Source organism: Staurois parvus, unplaced genomic scaffold, assembly GCF_062004578.1.
Source record: "Staurois parvus isolate SC_StPar_1 unplaced genomic scaffold, SC_StPar_1.0 ptg000117l, whole genome shotgun sequence".
NCBI lineage: Eukaryota > Metazoa > Chordata > Amphibia > Anura > Ranidae > Staurois > Staurois parvus.
Genome location: NW_028317913.1, coordinates 1,445,698 through 1,464,128, shown reverse-complemented (window position 1 = coordinate 1,464,128; position 18,431 = coordinate 1,445,698). Strand labels below are relative to the sequence as shown.

Below are 18,431 nucleotides of genomic sequence, written 5' to 3'. Positions count from 1 at the left end.
ACAAGAGGAATGAGATTCCACATTGTTCGGAGCTGTAAATTCTGGTGGAGAGATCTTTTCATTGAAGTTTCTAAAACAAATTGACAGGTGATTTAGTTTTTGGTGGACTGATAGAAACTCTTCAACTTCCCTTAATTAGAATATATCCTAGGTGACTAAAACTTGGTAATTGACTGTAAACTTGATAATAGTTTTGTGATATTTGGTTTGTATTTACTGTATATACCTTATGTTGTTCCAAAGGAATGGATGTTTGCTGTGTAATTGAATAATTCATGGTGTCCTTTATCACAACACTAGATGGTTTTCTCCTGAAACCTCCACCACTGCCTGCTCTGGTCTCTGTGCTACTTCATGAGCATCCAAGATTAACCATGCTCATTTGCATTTTTGTTCTTTGTGCTTTAGCAGTCGTATTAAGTTCTTGATGTTTTGTAATAACTGGAGAGCTTATCTTGTTGCTTTTGTCTGTTTTTCTTTTTAAGAATGACTGAGGACATGAAATTAACAGACCTAGAACTCGGTAGAGTTGCTAACAATATTCAGGAGCTGCTATACAATGCCTCTGACATTTGCCATGACCGTTGCGTTAAATTCCTGCTGGCAAGAGCCAAGGTAATTCATAAACATCCAGTTTTTTATGATGGCTTTGTTAGAAAGATTTGCTAGTCCACAAACACTGCATACACAGACTTTGCCTTGTAATAGATTGTAAGCTCAAAAGAGCAGGGCCCTCAATCCCCTCATGTTTTGCATTGTATTGGTATTGTTCTGTCACATGTTCTGTCCCCCTTCGTAATGTACAGCGCTGAGTGAACTATTGGCGCTTTATAAATACTGTATAATAATAATAGATTTTACAAGAGTATACATCATTGTTACACAGGTTTGTTAGTAAGCATAGGTAACAATATACCGGCATAAAATAAAGCGGCTTGTGTTAGACTATGTGTATCACCACAATTTTTGGTGGGTGTACAAAGCTCCCAGAGTTTTATATGATGTTGTGTTGTCCTCAGTGGTGTATTTAGGTTTTGTGCTGCCCTAGGCAACACAAAAATCGTCTGCCCCCCCTTCCCCAGTGATAGAGAGAGACACTCATCTTCATAGCTCCAGACATCCCCGGGAACAAGAGTCAGGCTCTACATACACCATTAAGCAGCCCGCAGCCTCTCTTGGATCCCACCTGGTTCCCATGGTGCGCATGTCCATTCTTTCATCCCTTCTTCTGGGAGGAGGTGCTGCCCCCCTAAAAAAAAAATGCCACCCTAGGCAAGTGCGTTGTTTGACTTGTGGTAAATATGCCCCTGGTTGTCCTTGGGATAACCCTGGGGCAATGAAAATTTTGCCAAAGAAAAACCTCGCTACCTGCACATACACTATATTGCCAAAAGTACAGTGGTACCTCGGTTTACTAATGCCTCGGTTAACGTAATTTTCGGTTTACGAATGAAAATCCATTGAAAATAATGCCTCGGTTTACAAATGTTTTACAATTTTTTTTTTCGCAATACGAAGTGTGTGTCAGTGCTAATTTTTAAATGCAATTGCTGGCTTTTTCATTTTTTTCTTCGCTATAGCTCACAGGATTAGCTGTCACTTTCCCCAGAGTTAAAGGAAACTGTTTCTTTTAAGAAATTAAAAGGAAACATTGTTTCTTTTAACTTGGGGAAATAAACTAAAAGAAAACGTTCTCTTTTTTAGCTGGGGGGAAAGTGACAGCTGAATTTCTGAGCTATAGTGAAGGAAAAAAAAAAGCGGTAATTACATTTAAAAACCAGCACCATAATAAATTAAAAAAAAAAAAACGGCGTGGGGTCCCCCTTCCCATCCATACCAAAAAACAAAATGTGTAGTGTGAAAAAAGACAGGACATGGCCTTTGACAAGTCCTTTTATTAAAAGAAAAAAATAAAAGAATGTCCCCCGCAGTAGATCCAACATCAATCACAATGTCTGCCGCCGACCTGAAAAAAGAAAAAAGTTCCGTTCCCGACGATGGCTGCAGCTCTCTGCCTCTGAGCTGGCTTGACAGTTCATAAATATGTAAGGGCCAGGGCCACCCGGGGACATCATTCATGTGACCCCACCCCATGTGGGGGCAATTCTTTTACATTCAGCTGTCAGTGGGGAGCCCCGCTGACAGCTGAAACATTAACACATGGTTTTCACTACTAAAATACCACATGACTTGATAAAATAACTCATGCGGTATTTTAGTAGCGTTTACTTTTTTCTTACCTCCGGAACGGATTAATTGGTTTTCAGTACATTCCTATGGGAAATGGCCTCCAAACTTCGTTTGGCCATCAGATTTGCACAACAGTGTGTAGAGAGCTTCATGGAATGGGTTTCCATGGCCAAGCAGCTGCATCCAAGCCTTACATCACCAAGTGCAATGCAAAGTGTCGGATGCAGTGGTGTAAAGCATGCTGCCACTGGACTCTAGAGCAGTGGTGCCGTTCTCTCTGGAGTGACGAATCACACTTCTCTGGCAATCCAATGGATGTGTCGCCACGCCTGTGGCAGTGCCATGCGATTTGGTGCTCGCAAGTGTGCTGCAATGTATCGGCACCTGCATTCAAGGATAACTGTAATTTCTAGTATGTGCCTGCAAAAACCAAAAAAATACATTTCCAACTAATATTGGTAGTTTGTCTATTTTTATTTATTTTTTTTTCACAATAGGACGGTTTTTTGGAAAAGCTGAATTCCTCGGAGTTCGTATCCTTGTCACGGGCGGTTGAGGTATTTGTGCAGGATACAGAGAAGGTCTGTGGCAGAAGAAGTATGTCATTACGAGGGGCTCTTCAGAGTCAAGCAAACAGATTTGTCAACCGGTTCCATGAGGAGAGGAAGACAAAACTGAGGTAAGGCTACACATGTCTCTTAAGATTTCCTTGTTATATCTAATTCTTGATTTCCTGGCCCCTCCTAACACCCCTGCTTGGGTAGTGGAGGGCTTTATTCGAATCAGTACCTATGGCCTTAATGAGCAAGAGGGCCTGTATCCATACCCTGCAGACAAGAGTGTGGACAGCCTGTAATGTTGCCAGTTGGTGCTATATTTTTTGTGAAGAGTTCTCTGGGGTACAGTGCAGCCATGACCTTGCTGGCAAGGTGCTATAAAGGTCCAGGGCCATTGATCTTCCTGAAGGGAAATCAATTCCCTAAAGGTAAAGAGATAAGACTGAGAATGAAACTTCTGCTGGTTCAGCATAGACTGGACTAATTTCACTCCATATAGGGGCAAGGAGGTTGTACAGAAGTCAATCGATCATTTGACTTTTGTACAACTGCCCCGTCGGATTTTCCTTGTTCGATCTGCACTGCTGGCTATAGCTGGTAGCACTAATCACTGTATTCTGACGGTGGAGAAGTCGTATCGCTATCAGAGAACAATAGCATAGCATATCCTCGTCAAATGTGTAGATAGGGGAATGGATTCATTTTTTTTTTTTTTTCCTTCAACCCGCTGGTTGATATCAAACACTTTCTTTTTAGTGGCTGATTTAATCACTTGCTGAGTACGCTGCTTCTTTATCTTGTAATTCTTGCCTGTTTTCCAGTTTAAGTTGGTACCTCGACCTCTGCCCCTGGTTTCTTGTTTTAGGGTGTCTTCTTTCTTTTGCAGCATTTTTTGGAGCCACCATTGCATGCAGAGACTGTGGTATCTTGCTTAGGGGCGGACTGACCATTTGGAAACTCGGGCACTGCCCGAGGACCCGGGGTCAGTAGGGGGCCCCATGAGATGCCCCTGGTACCTTTTTCATAGGCTTTTTTGAGTTTGGGCAAGGACACGGGCCCCATGATCCCCTATTGCCCGGGGGCCCCATGAGTTGTCAGTCCGCCCCTGAATTCTTGCTATACTGTGTGCATCAATAGAAACACACATCCTGTAGCCTAGGATGGCAAGGCACTCCCCTGCTCCTCCCTACTCCTCTCACCTACCTTCTCTAAGCTAACAGTTTGACTGGAGAGAGCGCTGTCCACTGTTAACTTTTCTTTATATGAAGACAGGAAGGTCAGGGAAGCCGTACTGAGCTAGCAGCAGCTAGTGGCTTTTAAAGTTGTAAACTGTGCTGTGTTAAGAATTTTAACAAATTGTTTGGGCAATGTTTGTTTTCTTACTCATCACAGGAGTATATTTATATCCATGACTACTTGGGTTATGTTGCCACCTTCAGGTGAATGGGCACTGGCCAAAAAAGGAAGGAATCCCCACCTAGGCATAGGGTTTCCTTTTTTTTGCTAAGCTGGACCTTGTGCCCCTAAGAAGTGTTGGGGTTAAATCAGTGCCTACTGCCTTGCTAGCTGTGCTTGCATGTACCCCCTGCCTATGGACAGTGGCCTGGGGAACAAAATAAGTGCATCTTGCCTGCCTTTCGGGGCAGTTTGGCGCTCTCTGGTCGGTGGTTTGGTAGGGTGGGTGTATGGTGCAGACTGGGGTGAACCAAAATAGTGTCCGGAGTTACCTCCAGTGGTAGGATATGCAGTTTCTGGACACAGGTGATACACTTCCAATGGTGGCTTAGACAGCAATTCAACCCCACTCTTTCTGGATAGCGTACAGGAGTTCTCCCTGGAAGGAGAAGTGGGGGTAGTTGGTGCTATTTGGCCTTGATTCTTCTATCTGCCATGTGCTTGGCCATGCTGCACAGCAGCACCGGTCTCCCTGCATTCCAGCCATGACTGAAAAAGAGGAGGACGCTGAAGTTAAGGGGATTGTCTTACAAAGCAAGGTCTGGTTCTTCCTCAGCTACTAGATTTTCACTGCTTGTGGTAAACCTAGGCCTTTTGAGTACATATTGGGTTTTTCCTTTGAAGGGTGTTTGGCTCGTGCTTAAAAAAAAAAAAAGTGCTGTACTTTTAATTTCAAGCTCACATAACTATGGCCTTATGTTAAGGATATATCATGTTCCTGGCAGGATCAGAGGTCATGTCCTTCCTCACGTTTCCCAGCTACAGTGCCCAGGTTCCCCTTCTCTCACAGGGGAGACAGGCACTGTTTCTTCAGTGGAAGGCTTTTTTACTTCTAGGCAGAATAATATGACTTCAGTCTTTTTCTCCTTCAGATATATTATCTCACACTTAGGGCTTTCCATATCCTAATTTGTTCCTCAGCTAGGGACACCAGACTAAGTCCTTTGGGTTCCATGCACATTGGGTTTAAAAAAAAAAAAAAAAAAAGTGGCAGTTCCCTTGACAGAAATAAACACACACACACATAGGGGTTTATTTACTAAAGCTGGAGAGTCCAAAATCAGACTTCCTTCTGCATAGAAACCAATCAGCTTCTAACCTCAGCTTGTTCAATGAAGCTTTGGCAATGAAACCTGGAAGCTGATTGGTTTCTATGCAGAAGGGAGTCTGATTTTGGACTCTCCAGCTTTAGTAAATAAACCCCATAGTGTTCTTGTACAATTTTTAGCTGCATTTATTAGTGTTTAACATGTTATTTCTGCCAGAAAACTCCAGTCAATAACAGAAGGGGTTTTTACTGCCTCAAAATGCTAAGCTTAAACTAAGCCTCTAAACATCCTAATGTGCGTGGACACACAGGATAACATTGAGCTGCTTCTCCAGACAAAATACAAAACTCTTGTGGAAGCAGCATTTTTAAGCCAGTGTGCATGGACCTTTAGTTTCTCCTATGTTAGGCCGGGTAACGTTGAGATCCCATTATCTGGTTTGGAGGAAGGAGAAGATTGGGCTACTGTGGGCATATACACATTGGAGCAGATTGAAGGTGTTCAGCTTGCCTACACTGTTCAAGGTGTAATGGGGTTAATCTACTAAAACTAAACAGTGCAAAATCTCTGCATGGTAATCAAACGGCTTTTAACTTCAGCTTGTTCAGTTAAGCTTTGATAAAAAAAAAACCTGGAAGTTGATTGGTTTCTATGCAGAGCTGGAACAGATTTTGCACTCTCCAGTTTTAGTAAATCAACCCCATAATTTAGGGATTTACAGGAGTGAAAGGCAGGACTTGCCTATCCATCACTTTATTAAAGGAATGTTTGTTAAAGAGTGGAAGTCTATATATAAGGCTGTCTATATTCAGATCATTAATATTTCTAATCCCTCCTCTGAGCTAAAAAAAAAAAAAAAAATTCAACAATCGTGTATAAAAAAACAAACAAACCTCCTAATATCTTAAAGTGAAACTTCAAAGAACAGGGACTACTTCTGCTAAATAAAATCTTCCCTCAGTCAAAAAAAATGCATGAATCAAAACTGATAACCAAAATATATTTTCCATTGAACTCAGTACATCAAACCACCACATGCATCAATGCAACCATGTGTTAAAAAGTGTTTATAGTACCCCTATTCAAGGAGGAACACGCCAGGAATGTCCCCTCTCCTCGATACTTTTTGTCTTTGCCCTTACTCCATGTCATAAGATCCAACCTGGATATCAAAGGGCTCACCAAACTTTTAAAGCTAGGGCATTTGCTGATGACCTACTTCTAACTCTGACTCAACTGGATACCTCCTTACACACTCTTCTCCATTTTAACCAGATTTTCTAATATATCAGGTCTGGTAGAAAATTAAGACAAATCTTCAGCCCTTAAGGTTTCCCTCCTCGCAGCGGACGTAAACTTACTAAAACAAAACTACCATTTTACTTGGCCTCCCGCGCATCTAGAATACCTGGGGATTAACCTTACAAACTTTTACTACACCCTATACGAGGCCAATTACAATTCAACTTTCTACTCCCTCAAAACACTCCTCACCACATAGTCACACCAACCCCTTTCGTGGATGTGTAGAATAAATGCAGTAAAAATGACCGTCGTCCTCAAACTTTTGTACTTATTTCAGACTCTCCCAGTCCCAATTCCCCTTTATGCCCTGAAATCTTTTCAAAATCACATTTTACGCTTTATCTGGGCCAACAACGTTTAACTTCATTGTACGCAGCACAACAAGCTCCCATTCGGGTAACTTTAGAAGCGCTGTCTTGCTACCTGACCTCCCTCTCTTCGCTTTTATGGCTCCCTCCAAAATCCAGACCCACATCTCTTTGCCCCTTTATGGCCCAATCATTGTGCATATGGGACTCCACAAAATACTCCAGTGGACTTATCTCTCCCCACTTACCACTACTCCCCCTCGTGGGTAATCCCCTGTTCCCACCTGGCCTCTAATCCGCTTCTTGTTTTCATTGGTGGACCTCCTACAATTTCCATTGTATCCACTCATTTCTTACAGGCCGCTCAGTTTACACTTGGGTGGAAATAAGGGACAAACACAAGGCCCCCCGCTCCCCACGGAACTTTTCCGCTATCTACCGCTCAAACATTGTGCAACTTCGATTCTCACTAATAAAGACCTGACCACACAATTATCCTTGATCAGACACATTTAACACCGGACACCTCTCTCTCCTAAACTTATCTCGATCCTGTACTCACAATTAATTAACCTACAGAACCCCAACAACCACGCTTTCATCTCCAGATGGGAAAGGGATCTCAAAGTCATTAAAGATCGTGCATGCTGGTCACAGATATGGTCAACCTTGACCTCATGCTCCATCAAGGTCCTCACTATGGAATCGACCTTCAAAACAGTGACAAGATGGTATCTTGTCCCGTCCCGCCTAGCTTTTCTACACCCATCAGGCCCCCCAACACTTGTTTTCGCGGCTGTAATGCACCGGGTGATATCTTACTCATATGGTGGACATGCCCTATGATTTCCCGATTTTGGTCAAAACTTCTCAAATTACTTCAATCATTACTCATTTACCCCTTCCCGAGAGGCCCATGGTATACTGTCTTACACTTCAAACCTCCAGTCATGTCTAACACATATTTAAACAGGCCACTCACATACTATTGGCTGGAAACAGCAGTTCATACCCTTCACAGAAGTTCAGCACCACCTTGACGTCTTTTTAATAAATGAAAAATTGGCTAATATACTCTCAGACACCCATGAAAGATTCCTTAAAACTTGGACTCCATGGATCCAATATGCCCACCCAGAAATTTCAGCGAATAGCTTTACTTTACTGTAACCCAACCATACCTCACAAACTGAACTCAAGCGTTATGATAGTCCGTCCCTTACTTTTCTCCACTTTCCTCTCCCTCTCTTCTCTCCCTCTCTTCTCTTTTGTTTTCTGTTTTTCGGCTTTTCCGCAGGGATACCTCCAGAACCACAAGGTGTCTATATACCTCCTAGTTTGCTAGAATTTAGCTTCTCTCCACTGCTATAGTTTTCTTCACTAATGTCGGCCGTTAAACTATTATCAAACAACCTCTTTACGCACTAATTAACTGTCCGGACACAAAATGTTTGTTCTACCTCTTTTTGGACAAGCTATCTAAATCGTTACCTACTTTAGCTATACTCCATACACGTAAAACTGCTGTTGACTATTGTTTATGGTTGTAACTCTGTTTTGTCTTTAAAAGTGGTCCAATTTATTCTTTTTACCTGAAATATCGAAAAACATTTATTGAAAAGAAAACGTGTTATAGTACAACAGATATCAACAAATTATAAAGTCCACAAACACAAGCCCACCATTTGATGTACTGAGTTTCACGGAAGGAATATATTTTGGTTAACAATTACAGTATTTTTACACTTTGATACTGTTTTGTGTTTTTTGTTTTTTTTACACACAGTCCAGCACTGCATTGGATTTTCAATTCATGCATTTTTTTTATATTCAGATCATATTATTTTTTTTTTTTTTTCATTTTGCAAAGAATTGTGGGAAAATTTTACAACTTCAAAAAATTCCTCATGCCTCTTACTAAATCCCTCGGGATGTCTACTTTCCAAAAAGGGTTCATTTTATGGGTATTTGTACTGTGCTGGCATTTTATGACCTTAGGAAAGGAGATGGGCTGTCAGTACATCAGGATTGATACATTTTTTATATACACTCATCAGCCACTTCATTCGGTACACCTTTTCAGTTGCTTGGTAACACAAATTGCTAATCAGCCAATCACATGGAAGCAACTCAATGCATTTAGGCATCTAGACGTGGTGAAGATGACTTGCTGAAGTTCAAACCGAGCATCAGAATGGGAAAGAGAGGGGATTTAAGTGACTTTGAACGTGGCATGGCTGTTGGTGCCAGGCGGGCTGGCCTGAGTATTTAAATAACTGATGGTCTACTGTGATTTCCACACACAACCATCTCTAGGGTCTACCGAAAATGGCCTGAAAAAGAAAATACCCAGTAAGTGTCAGTTGTGTGAACGAAAATGCCTTGTTGATGTCAGAGGAGAATGAGCAGACTGGTTCGAGATGATAGAATGGCAGCAGTAACTCAAATAACCACTCATTCCAACAAAGGTTTGCAGAATACCATCCCTGAATGTACAACACGTTGAACTTTGAAGCAAATGGGCTGCAGCAGCAGAAGACCACACCACTTGCCATTCCTGGCAGCTAAGAACAGGAAACAGGCTAACAAAATTGGACAATAGAAGATTGGAAAAATGTTGCCTGGTCTGATGAATCTCATTTTCAGCTTCGACAATCATATGGTATTCAGAATTTGGTATAAACATGAAAGCATGAATCTCTCCTGTCAACGATTCAGGCTGGTGGTGGTGTAATGGTGTGGGGAATATTTTCTTAACACACTTTGGGTCCATTAGTTCCAATTGAGCATCGTTTAAACGCCATGGCCTACCTGAGTATTGTTGCTGACCATGTCTATCCCTTTATGACTACAGTGTACCCATCTTCTGATGGCTCCTTCCAGCAGGAAAATGCACCATGTCACAAAGCTCAAATCATCTCAAACTGGTTTCTTGAACATGACAATGAGTTCATTGTATTCCAATGGCCTCCATAGTCACCAGATCTCAATCCAATAGAGCAACTTTGGGATGTGGTGGAAGGGGCGATTTGCATCATGGATGTGCAGCCAACAAATCTGCAGCAACTACATGATACTATCATATCAATATGGACCAAAATCTTGGAGGAATGTTTCTTACACCTTGTTGCGTCTATGCCATGAATAATTGAGGCAGTTCTGAAGGCAAAAGGGGGTCCAACCCGATACTAGCAAGGTGTACCTAATAAAGTGGCCGGTAAGTGTATGTGTACCATAGCTTGTAACTTTTCCACTAAATAATATACACTGACTTGGATTATATGTACCAAAAAAGTAGATTCAAATTTCTGTCCTAAATTTTGAAGAACAATTATTTATTTGCAAAATTTTATAACCAAAACTAATAACGCACGTTTTTCAAAATTTTCAGGGTTTTTTTTCCGTTTATGTAAAAAGTAAAAAAAAAACCCAGTGGTGATTAAATGCCACCAAAAGAAAGCTATATTTCTCTAAAAAGAATGATAAAGCAATTTGGGTACAGTGTTGAATGACTGAGTAACTGTCATTCAAAGTGTGAGAGCACTGAAAGCTGAAAATTGGCCTGGGCAGCAAGAGGATGAAAGTGTGCAGTATTGAGGTGGTTAAGCAGACAAAATATTTTACCATTTCCTTTTTAATTTACTGTCTGTTGTATAGTGTAAAGGCCCACCTGACTGAATATAATTTATAATTTATAATCCTGTATAATAATATAATTTCAGTTTGTTTTGTTTAGGTTTGTCCTACTTTTACATATTTTTGATAAAATCTAAAGGACATTGTACAAGTTGAATGTAATATCTATGGCCAACCTTATAGATTTTTTTTCAATTTAAAGTGGTTTTAAAGATAAAAGGTTTTTTATACTTTAATGCATTCTTTGCATTAAAGTAAAAAAAGTTTAGTAGCAGCACAGCCCCCCTAAATACTAATCTGTGCCTGATCTCAAACCAGCTCTGTGCATGTCTGCAGTAGCTCTCCCCCCCTCTATCTCACAGGCTTGGCTGAAAGCAGCAAGAGCCATTGGCACTCCAGTGCAATTCAAACCGCATGCAAAACACACTACTTTTGCGATCTGCAGCAGGTGTCAATAAAAAGTTAATGACACCCCTAACGCAGGTCGCAGTGATTTTTAAAAAGTTTTGCATGCACTACATGTGGTGCGATTTAAGCCTATTCAAAAAGAGTGGGCTGATATTGCACTGCACAGAACTGCATGTGATTCACACAGGAACCCACAGCATGTTTCAGATGTGGGCATGGTGTGAACCGGCCCTAAACAATAAAGGGAAACCGTTACAATGCAGTTCAATACAAGAGGGTTGGGGAGCCCTGCTCTCCTGATTCCTCGGGAGTCAAGCTGATACAGTACACAGCTAATGTGGATCCTTATGGTATCTAATGTGTAGCTGTTCCCACTATCGGCTGATGTCACAGAACTGATCCAGGCTCTGCAGGTATCCCAACTTTAAGGTCAGGATCAGCTCAGATGCCTGACCAGCAGCTGGCTCAGCCTCTCAGTGTGCTTCTGTGAGCCTGAGCCAGCCACTCCCACCCCATACACAGCCCTGCACTCCAGTGAGCAGAGAGCTGGTGACTAACAGTCACAGCTCTCTGCTCAGCAAAGACCAAGAATTAAAGTGATTTGTAAAGGCATTTTTTTTTTAAATTAAACATCTCTATACTTACCTATCCGAACCTCCTCTTCTTGGGTCCCCCACTGGCGCTTCTGGCTCCTCCTCTCTGTCCCATGCCCTCATGGGAAGTGGTTCCCATGGGGGTGTTTGTGCGTGCTTGTTCCCGAGCCCAGCTGCTGCATCCATTGACATAGACAGCTGGACCTGGCTTGGCCCGCTCCCTCGGCACTGGCTTAGATTGACAGCAGCGAGAGCCGATGGCTGCTGTTGCCCCAGAAAAGCTAGTGAAACGCAGAAGTGAGGGGAGAAAAGAGCTGCAGATGAGCACAGCACTGGATCGAATGAGGGCCAGGGTAAGTAAAAGGAGGGGGAGGGGCCAAAACCGGTGCCTAAACATTTTTTACCTTAATACAAGGAATGCATTAAGGTAAAAAAATGTTTAGGCTTTAGAACCACTGTAAATGATCGCTCAGTTTTCAGTCTTCGAGCCAGCCGGGGGACAGCTGCAGCATCGAACTGATGCTGCAGCCATAAAGGTGGTATGTGTGTTTTTTTGTTTGTTTTTTTTTCCTATCCCATAGTTCTCCTTTAAGTTAATGTAGTAGATAGTAGAGGTATGCACTGTTTAATCATTTACTTTACTCTCATGTCCAATGCTTCTATAATGTGGAATTGGCATGGCTTCTTCTGCATATTCAAACTGAAGGCTCCTTATCTCCTGAGAACATCTTGAAATAGACTGGTCCTATGCAGGGTGGCTGTGGGGCTCTCCATACAGGAATAATACATTGATAAGGGATCTAGAGAACTGTGAGCATTTCTAAATTCCTTAATTGGTGTTTCTTAGTTCATAATCCACAAGATATTAGAAGAGTATTAGAATAATTGCACGTATGCCCTATAATACATAAGTCTAATTTACTACAGTTTTCATAGCAAGATATTACAGCAAACTTTGTTTTTGTAGTGACTTGGTTTAGTATACCATCATGGATAATGTGAAATTTTTGTTTACTTGAGATGTTACTTATGCAGTCTGTGTATCCAGGAGAGCTACCGTACTGACAATCTGGATGTGGTCCACTAGATAACTGACTGAAATCTACTCTGTTTTCTCCTCAGCCTTCTGCTAGATAACGAGCGCTGGAAGCAGGCCGATGTCCCTGCAGAATTTCAGGACTTGGTTGATTCTATAACAGATGGCAAAATCATTTTACCTGAGAGAAAGCCTGGATGTGAGTTGGTATTCCATGTGTTTTAATAATGTAACATCTATTACACAATTAACATCCTGGAGGACTCTACAAATTTTAGCAGTTAAACAAATATAATTAGTGGCAAAGTGCTCATGAGAACACTTCACATTTCTGCACTTAGTTATAGTTGGCTTTTTCTGTCCTCTTTGGAATAACTGTCCTCTAGTTGCAGCTCTAAAGCTAAGAACGCGCGAACAGAATATTGGGCGGTATCAACCGGTTCAGCAGAAATTTGGTCCGTGTGTACTGCAGACGTTCATCCGTTTTCTGTTAAAGTGGCATGACTGAAGAAGGTCTGCAGAATGGCTTCCGATCAGCGCTGTCTGCAGTCCCCCCATCAGAGCACAATAGCACAGCAGGGAAGATCGCTGTACTTAACACTGTTTGTAATAGTACAGCAATCTGTACAATCAGTTATTTTTCATTCAGATAAATTAGTTTGGAGGTGTAGTTTAGAGCTACTTTGATTGATAAAAGACAATCAAACATGTTAAGATTGCTGTTTTATAAGAAGCATTAGCTGATGTGAACCATGCCTCGCAAAAAGGAGCTCTCTGAAGGCATGCTTTCAAGAGTGGTTGATCTGCATAAGGCTGGAAAGGGATATGAATTCATCTAAAATTGTTTAGGCATCCATCAGTCAACAGTTAAATTGTCTATAAATGGGCTGGGTGTGTTCAGTAACTGCACAAGAAATTAGAATTGATTGTGTGTTTATTAGCTTAAGCACAATAGGGTTGATTTACTAAAACAGGAGAGTGCAAAATCTGGTGCAACTGTGCACGGTAGCCAATCGGCTTTTAACTTCAGCTTGTTGTATTAAGCTTTGGCAAGAAAACCTGGAAGCTGGTTTCTGTGCAGAGCTGCACCAAATTTTGCACTCTCCAGTTTTAGTAAATGAACCCCAATGTGTATTGTTGTAAGTTAGATTAGGATCAGATCATATTTTATGGAAAATTACTCCAGAAAACAAGTTAATTCCTAGGGCTTTACATACTTTTTCTTACCACTTTATCTGTTCAAGAAGTGCAAAAACACTGGCAATCCTGCCAGAACTCTGGTGGGGTAATAACTCCCTGCGCTGATCAGTTGCATTGCTTATAGCGAACGTCGAGGACCACAGAACACCTCCACTTAAAGGATAGGTTCACCTTTGGAACCGTTTTTAGGGTGGTACATGTAACCTGTTCCCATAGCCGCAGCCGCGCCCGCCGCGCCCCTCCTCAATCTGACAGATAGTATGGGAAATTGAAATGTATTTAATATTTTGCACAAAATTCTTTGTTGGTAATGACAGCTTCAAGATGCCTCCTGTATGGAGAAACTAGTCGCATGCATTGCTCAGGTGAGATTATGGCCCATTCTTCCACACAGTCTTCAAATCTTGAAGGTTTTGTGGGCCATTTCTATGAACTCTTATCTTTAGTTCGTTGCCATAGATTTTCTATTGAATTCAAGTCAGGTGATTAACTGGGCCATTCTAGCAGCTTTTTTTTCTTTCTTTGAAACCAATTGAGAGTTTCCTTGGCTTTGTGTTTGGGATCATTGTCTTGTTGAAATGTCCACCATCGTTTCATCTTCTTCATCCTGGTAGGTAGCAGCTGATTGCTGTCAAGAATTTCTTGGTTCATTTTTCCATCCATCCTTCCTTCATTGATATGAAGTTTGGCAGTAGCGTATGCGAAAAAACAGCCCCACACCATGATGTTCCCACCTCCAAACTTCACTGTTGATATGGTGTTTTTAAGGTGATGTGCAGTGCTATTTGACTTCCAAACATGGTGTGTATTATGGCATTTAAAGAGTTCAATTTTGGTCTCATCTGACCAGACTAGACTTTAGCTTGTCTAAATGTTGTGCAGCAAACTTTAAACGAGCTTCAACATACTTGGTGTGGAGTGCGCAAACAGGCCATGGTGGTTGAGTGCATTACTTATTGTTTTCTTGGAAACAATTGTACCTGCTAATTCCAGGTCTTTCTGAAGCTCTCCACAAGTGGTCCTTGGTTCTTTGACAACTTTTCTGATAATTCTTTTCTCTCCTCTGTCAGAAATCTTGAGAGGAGCACCTGGTCTTAGCCAGTTTATGGTGAAATGATGTTCTTTCCTTTTTCAGATTATGGCTCCAACAGTGCTCACTGGAACATTCAGTTGTTTAGAAATACTTCTGTAACCAATGCCATCCGTATGTTTTGCAACAATAGGGTTGTGAAGGTCTTGAGAGAGCTCTTTGCTTTTACTCATCATGAGATGTTTCTTGTGTGACACCTTGGTAGTGAGACACCGTTTTATAGGCCATCAGTTGAGACTGAACCACCTGAGATTAATTTGCACTGACAAGGGACAGGTTTGCTTTCTAATTAATGATAGATTTCAGCTGGTGTCTTGATTTTCCATGCCTTTTTGCACCTCCCTTTTTTCGTTTGTTCAGTACTTTTTCCCTGTGTCATCCAATTTTATTACACATAACTTATTTTTTTTTAACTTTATTTGTTTTGATTTCTTTGTATGTATAAATTGCATGGGTTGTTATCGACTTGGTGAAAATGTCATGTCAATAGCATGTGTTCAATACTTATTTTACCCACTGTATGGTTAGTTAATTCACTATTTACAGATAATTCTGCCTTTATATATTTTGATGATGTTCCCAGAACTGCTGACCATAATTGTTTGTTTGCATGGTATCTGCTATTTTGATGTTACTCTTAGGGCATCCATGGGCTAATTAAAACATTAAGTCACTGGCTGGATAAAGAGCCTACACTTATTTTGACTTCTTTTGACTTGGTAGTTCTTAGCACACACTACTCTTCAAAGAAGTCCAGGTATGCACATTTTTACATAGTTACATTGGTCCAGCTTAGTCCAATGTAACTATAGATAGATCCTTCTAGAAGCTTGAAACCACTCTCGTAGTCACCCCTACTACAGTGATCTCCACTAACTTCCAGGTGCCGTGCCGTGCAGCTGTCCTGCTGCATTGTGTACACAGAAGGTTGGCCACGGGGCAGAATCATCATTCAGAGAATACTTTGTATTTTCCCAGTGAATGCAATGCATACTCTGATTGAATGAGGTTGGGAGCGTGACATCCTTGCCCCACTGTGACGGGAGTGACTTTGGGTGGAGGGCCCATGGAACACAGCCCCCTTTTGGAGAGGTGGGGAGACCCCTGTCTCCGCTCCCCATATTCCTATTATGTGTAAGTCACCCTGTGCCTGTTAGGGGTACAGGGTGATCTGTCCTAATATTGTGTAGACAAGTATAGGTGGGGTGTGGGGGTTGTTCATTGTTTACTGCCAAGTGGTTGTTCCATTGTTCTATTGTGTCTTGCTTGCCAGCAAACTATTATGGGATGTATGTGTTCCTGTATTGTCTACTGCCAGGTGGTGTATCCCATTGTTCTATTGTGTGTCTTGGTTTGGTGGGGGGTGTTTCCGGCAGCCCATCCCCCTGATGGAACGGCCTGCTGATGCGTTTCCTGTTACTGGTTGTATTTCCCCGCCCTGTGTATATATCTTGTGTTTGTGTTAAAATAAAGCAGTTCACTTCCTGTCTTATGAACCCTGGTGCTGTTTCGTCTTGTATGGCCAGCGGTGGTGTCCGTGGATCTGTGTTCGGACAGGGAAGCGGTATTCTAACGGAAATACCCTAGTGCAGTCTGGGTCCGGTACCGTTACACCCACATCTTAGTGCAATCAGAGAATGCTTTGCATTAATTAAGGAAATGCAAAGCAGTGTCTGAATAGTGGCTGACCTCCTGTGTTCAGAATGCAGCTCTTCAGCCACTCCGCACGGGACCCAGAAGCTATTGGAGAACACAGTCATCAAATAGACATTGAATACCCATTCTCCTCTGACCTCTGCAACAAGGCATTTTCCTCCATACAACTGCCGTTCATTGGATATTTTCTCTTTTAGGACCATTTTCTGTAAACCCTAGAGAAGGTTGTGCGTGAAAATCCCAGTAGATCAGCAGTTTTTGAAATACTCATACCAGCCCTTCTGGCACCAACATCCATGCCACGTTCAAAATCACTTATATCCTTTTTCTTCCCCATTCCGATGCTATGTTTGAACTTCAGCAAGTCGTCTTCACCACGTCTACATGCCTAAATGTATTGAGATGCTCCCATGTGATCGGCTGATTAGCAATTTGTGTTACCAAGCAATTGAACAGGTGTACCTAATAATAAAGTGGCTGGTGAATGTATATAAAAAATTAATCAATCCTGATGTACTGACAGCCTGTCTCCTTTCCAAAGGTCCTAAAATGCCAGGACAGTACAAATATCCACAAAATGACCCCTTTTATGGAAAGTAGACACCCTGAGTGATTTAGTTATAGGCATGGTGAAGTTGTAATATTTTCCCACAATTCTTTGCAATATGAAAAGAAATTAATAAAATGTGTTTGTTTTTTTCCCCACAAAATTGTCATTTTAACAACTTATTTTTCACACATGGCTTAGGCATTCTTGCAGTTATACCCCAAAACACATTCTGCTACTTCTCTTAAATAAGGGGACACCACATGTGTAAGATTTTTCTTCACAGCCTTGTCACAAAGAGGGGCTCAAAATCCAGGAAGCACCTTTGGGCTTTTAAGGAACATAAGTTAGGCATAAATTACACATTTAGTTTTCTGACTACCTATCACACTTTTGAAGGCCCTGGCGCACCAGAACAATGAAAACACCCACAAAATGACCACATTTTGGAACGCAAACACCCCAATGTATTTTCTATTAGGCATAAAAGTCTTTTGAACATGTCATTTTTTGCCACAAGTTTTTGGAAAATGTGGCAAGAATTCCTAAATGCATTGAGTTGCTGCCATGTGATTGATTAGCAATTTGTGTTCCCAAGCAATTGAACAGGTGTACCTAATAAGTGAGTGTATATATTGAGTAAGTAGACTCAAGTTCTTTGAAATGTGTCTAGATACCGCCTACTGTGGCGTATCATCCAGGAGTGCAACGCAATATTACTTACTTACATACATACATACATATATGTACAGGGCCAGTACCAGCATACACACCACCGGCCTGGATTCTCCTCCCTCCACCTTTCTCAGCACTCTGACTCGCTGTGCTCCAGCACTGTTTGTAAAAAGATGTCTACAGGGTGGAGGCAGAGCTGCTGGCCAATTCTGACAAGTGCTGGCGGGAATGAAGCTCGTTGCCCAAGTTCGCGAACGGAGAGATGCCTGCTGAAGGAGTTAATTCTGAGAGAGGTGGAGGAATCCAGGCCAGCGGTGTATCAACTTAGCAGTGCTCTATGTATTTAATGCCAGGCTGTGTGGGAGGAGATCATTTGGAGGGGTTTTGTAAGATGTTAGGAGGGACTTGTGTACAGGGATTTGTACGTTTTTCCTGAGTAAAATTCCTCTGCACTGGTCCCCCTGCACATCCTCTGCACTGGTCCCCCTGCACATCCTCTGCACTGGTCCCCCTGCACATCCTCTGCACTGGTCCCCCTGCACATCCTCTGCACTGGTCCCCCTGCACATCCTCTGCACTGGTCCCCCTGCACATCCTCTGCACTGGTCCCCCTGCTCATACTACCCACCACCATAGACTCCTTACCCCTCTGCCTGCACTTACTACCCACCACCATATACTCTGTACTCCTCTCACTGCAGTTACTACCCACCGCTATACACTCTG

General features: G+C 42.0%; 1 protein-coding gene across 4 annotated transcripts in view; it reads left to right on the top strand.

The window, feature by feature from the left end:
- VPS54 (VPS54 subunit of GARP complex) overlaps nucleotides 1-18,431 on the top strand; it is a 137,552-nt gene that overhangs the window by 87,433 nt on the left and 31,688 nt on the right. For all 4 annotated transcript variants that reach the window (XR_016311983.1, XM_089672003.1, XM_089672005.1 and 1 more), the window contains exons 13-15: nucleotides 486-615; nucleotides 2,688-2,869; nucleotides 12,624-12,736. Coding sequence is in view for 3 of the 4 variants with exons in the window: in XM_089672003.1 (XP_089528129.1) it covers nucleotides 486-615; nucleotides 2,688-2,869; nucleotides 12,624-12,736 (425 nt within the window). In the remaining variant the exon portion in view is untranslated. The remainder of the gene's footprint in view (nucleotides 1-485; nucleotides 616-2,687; nucleotides 2,870-12,623; nucleotides 12,737-18,431) is intronic.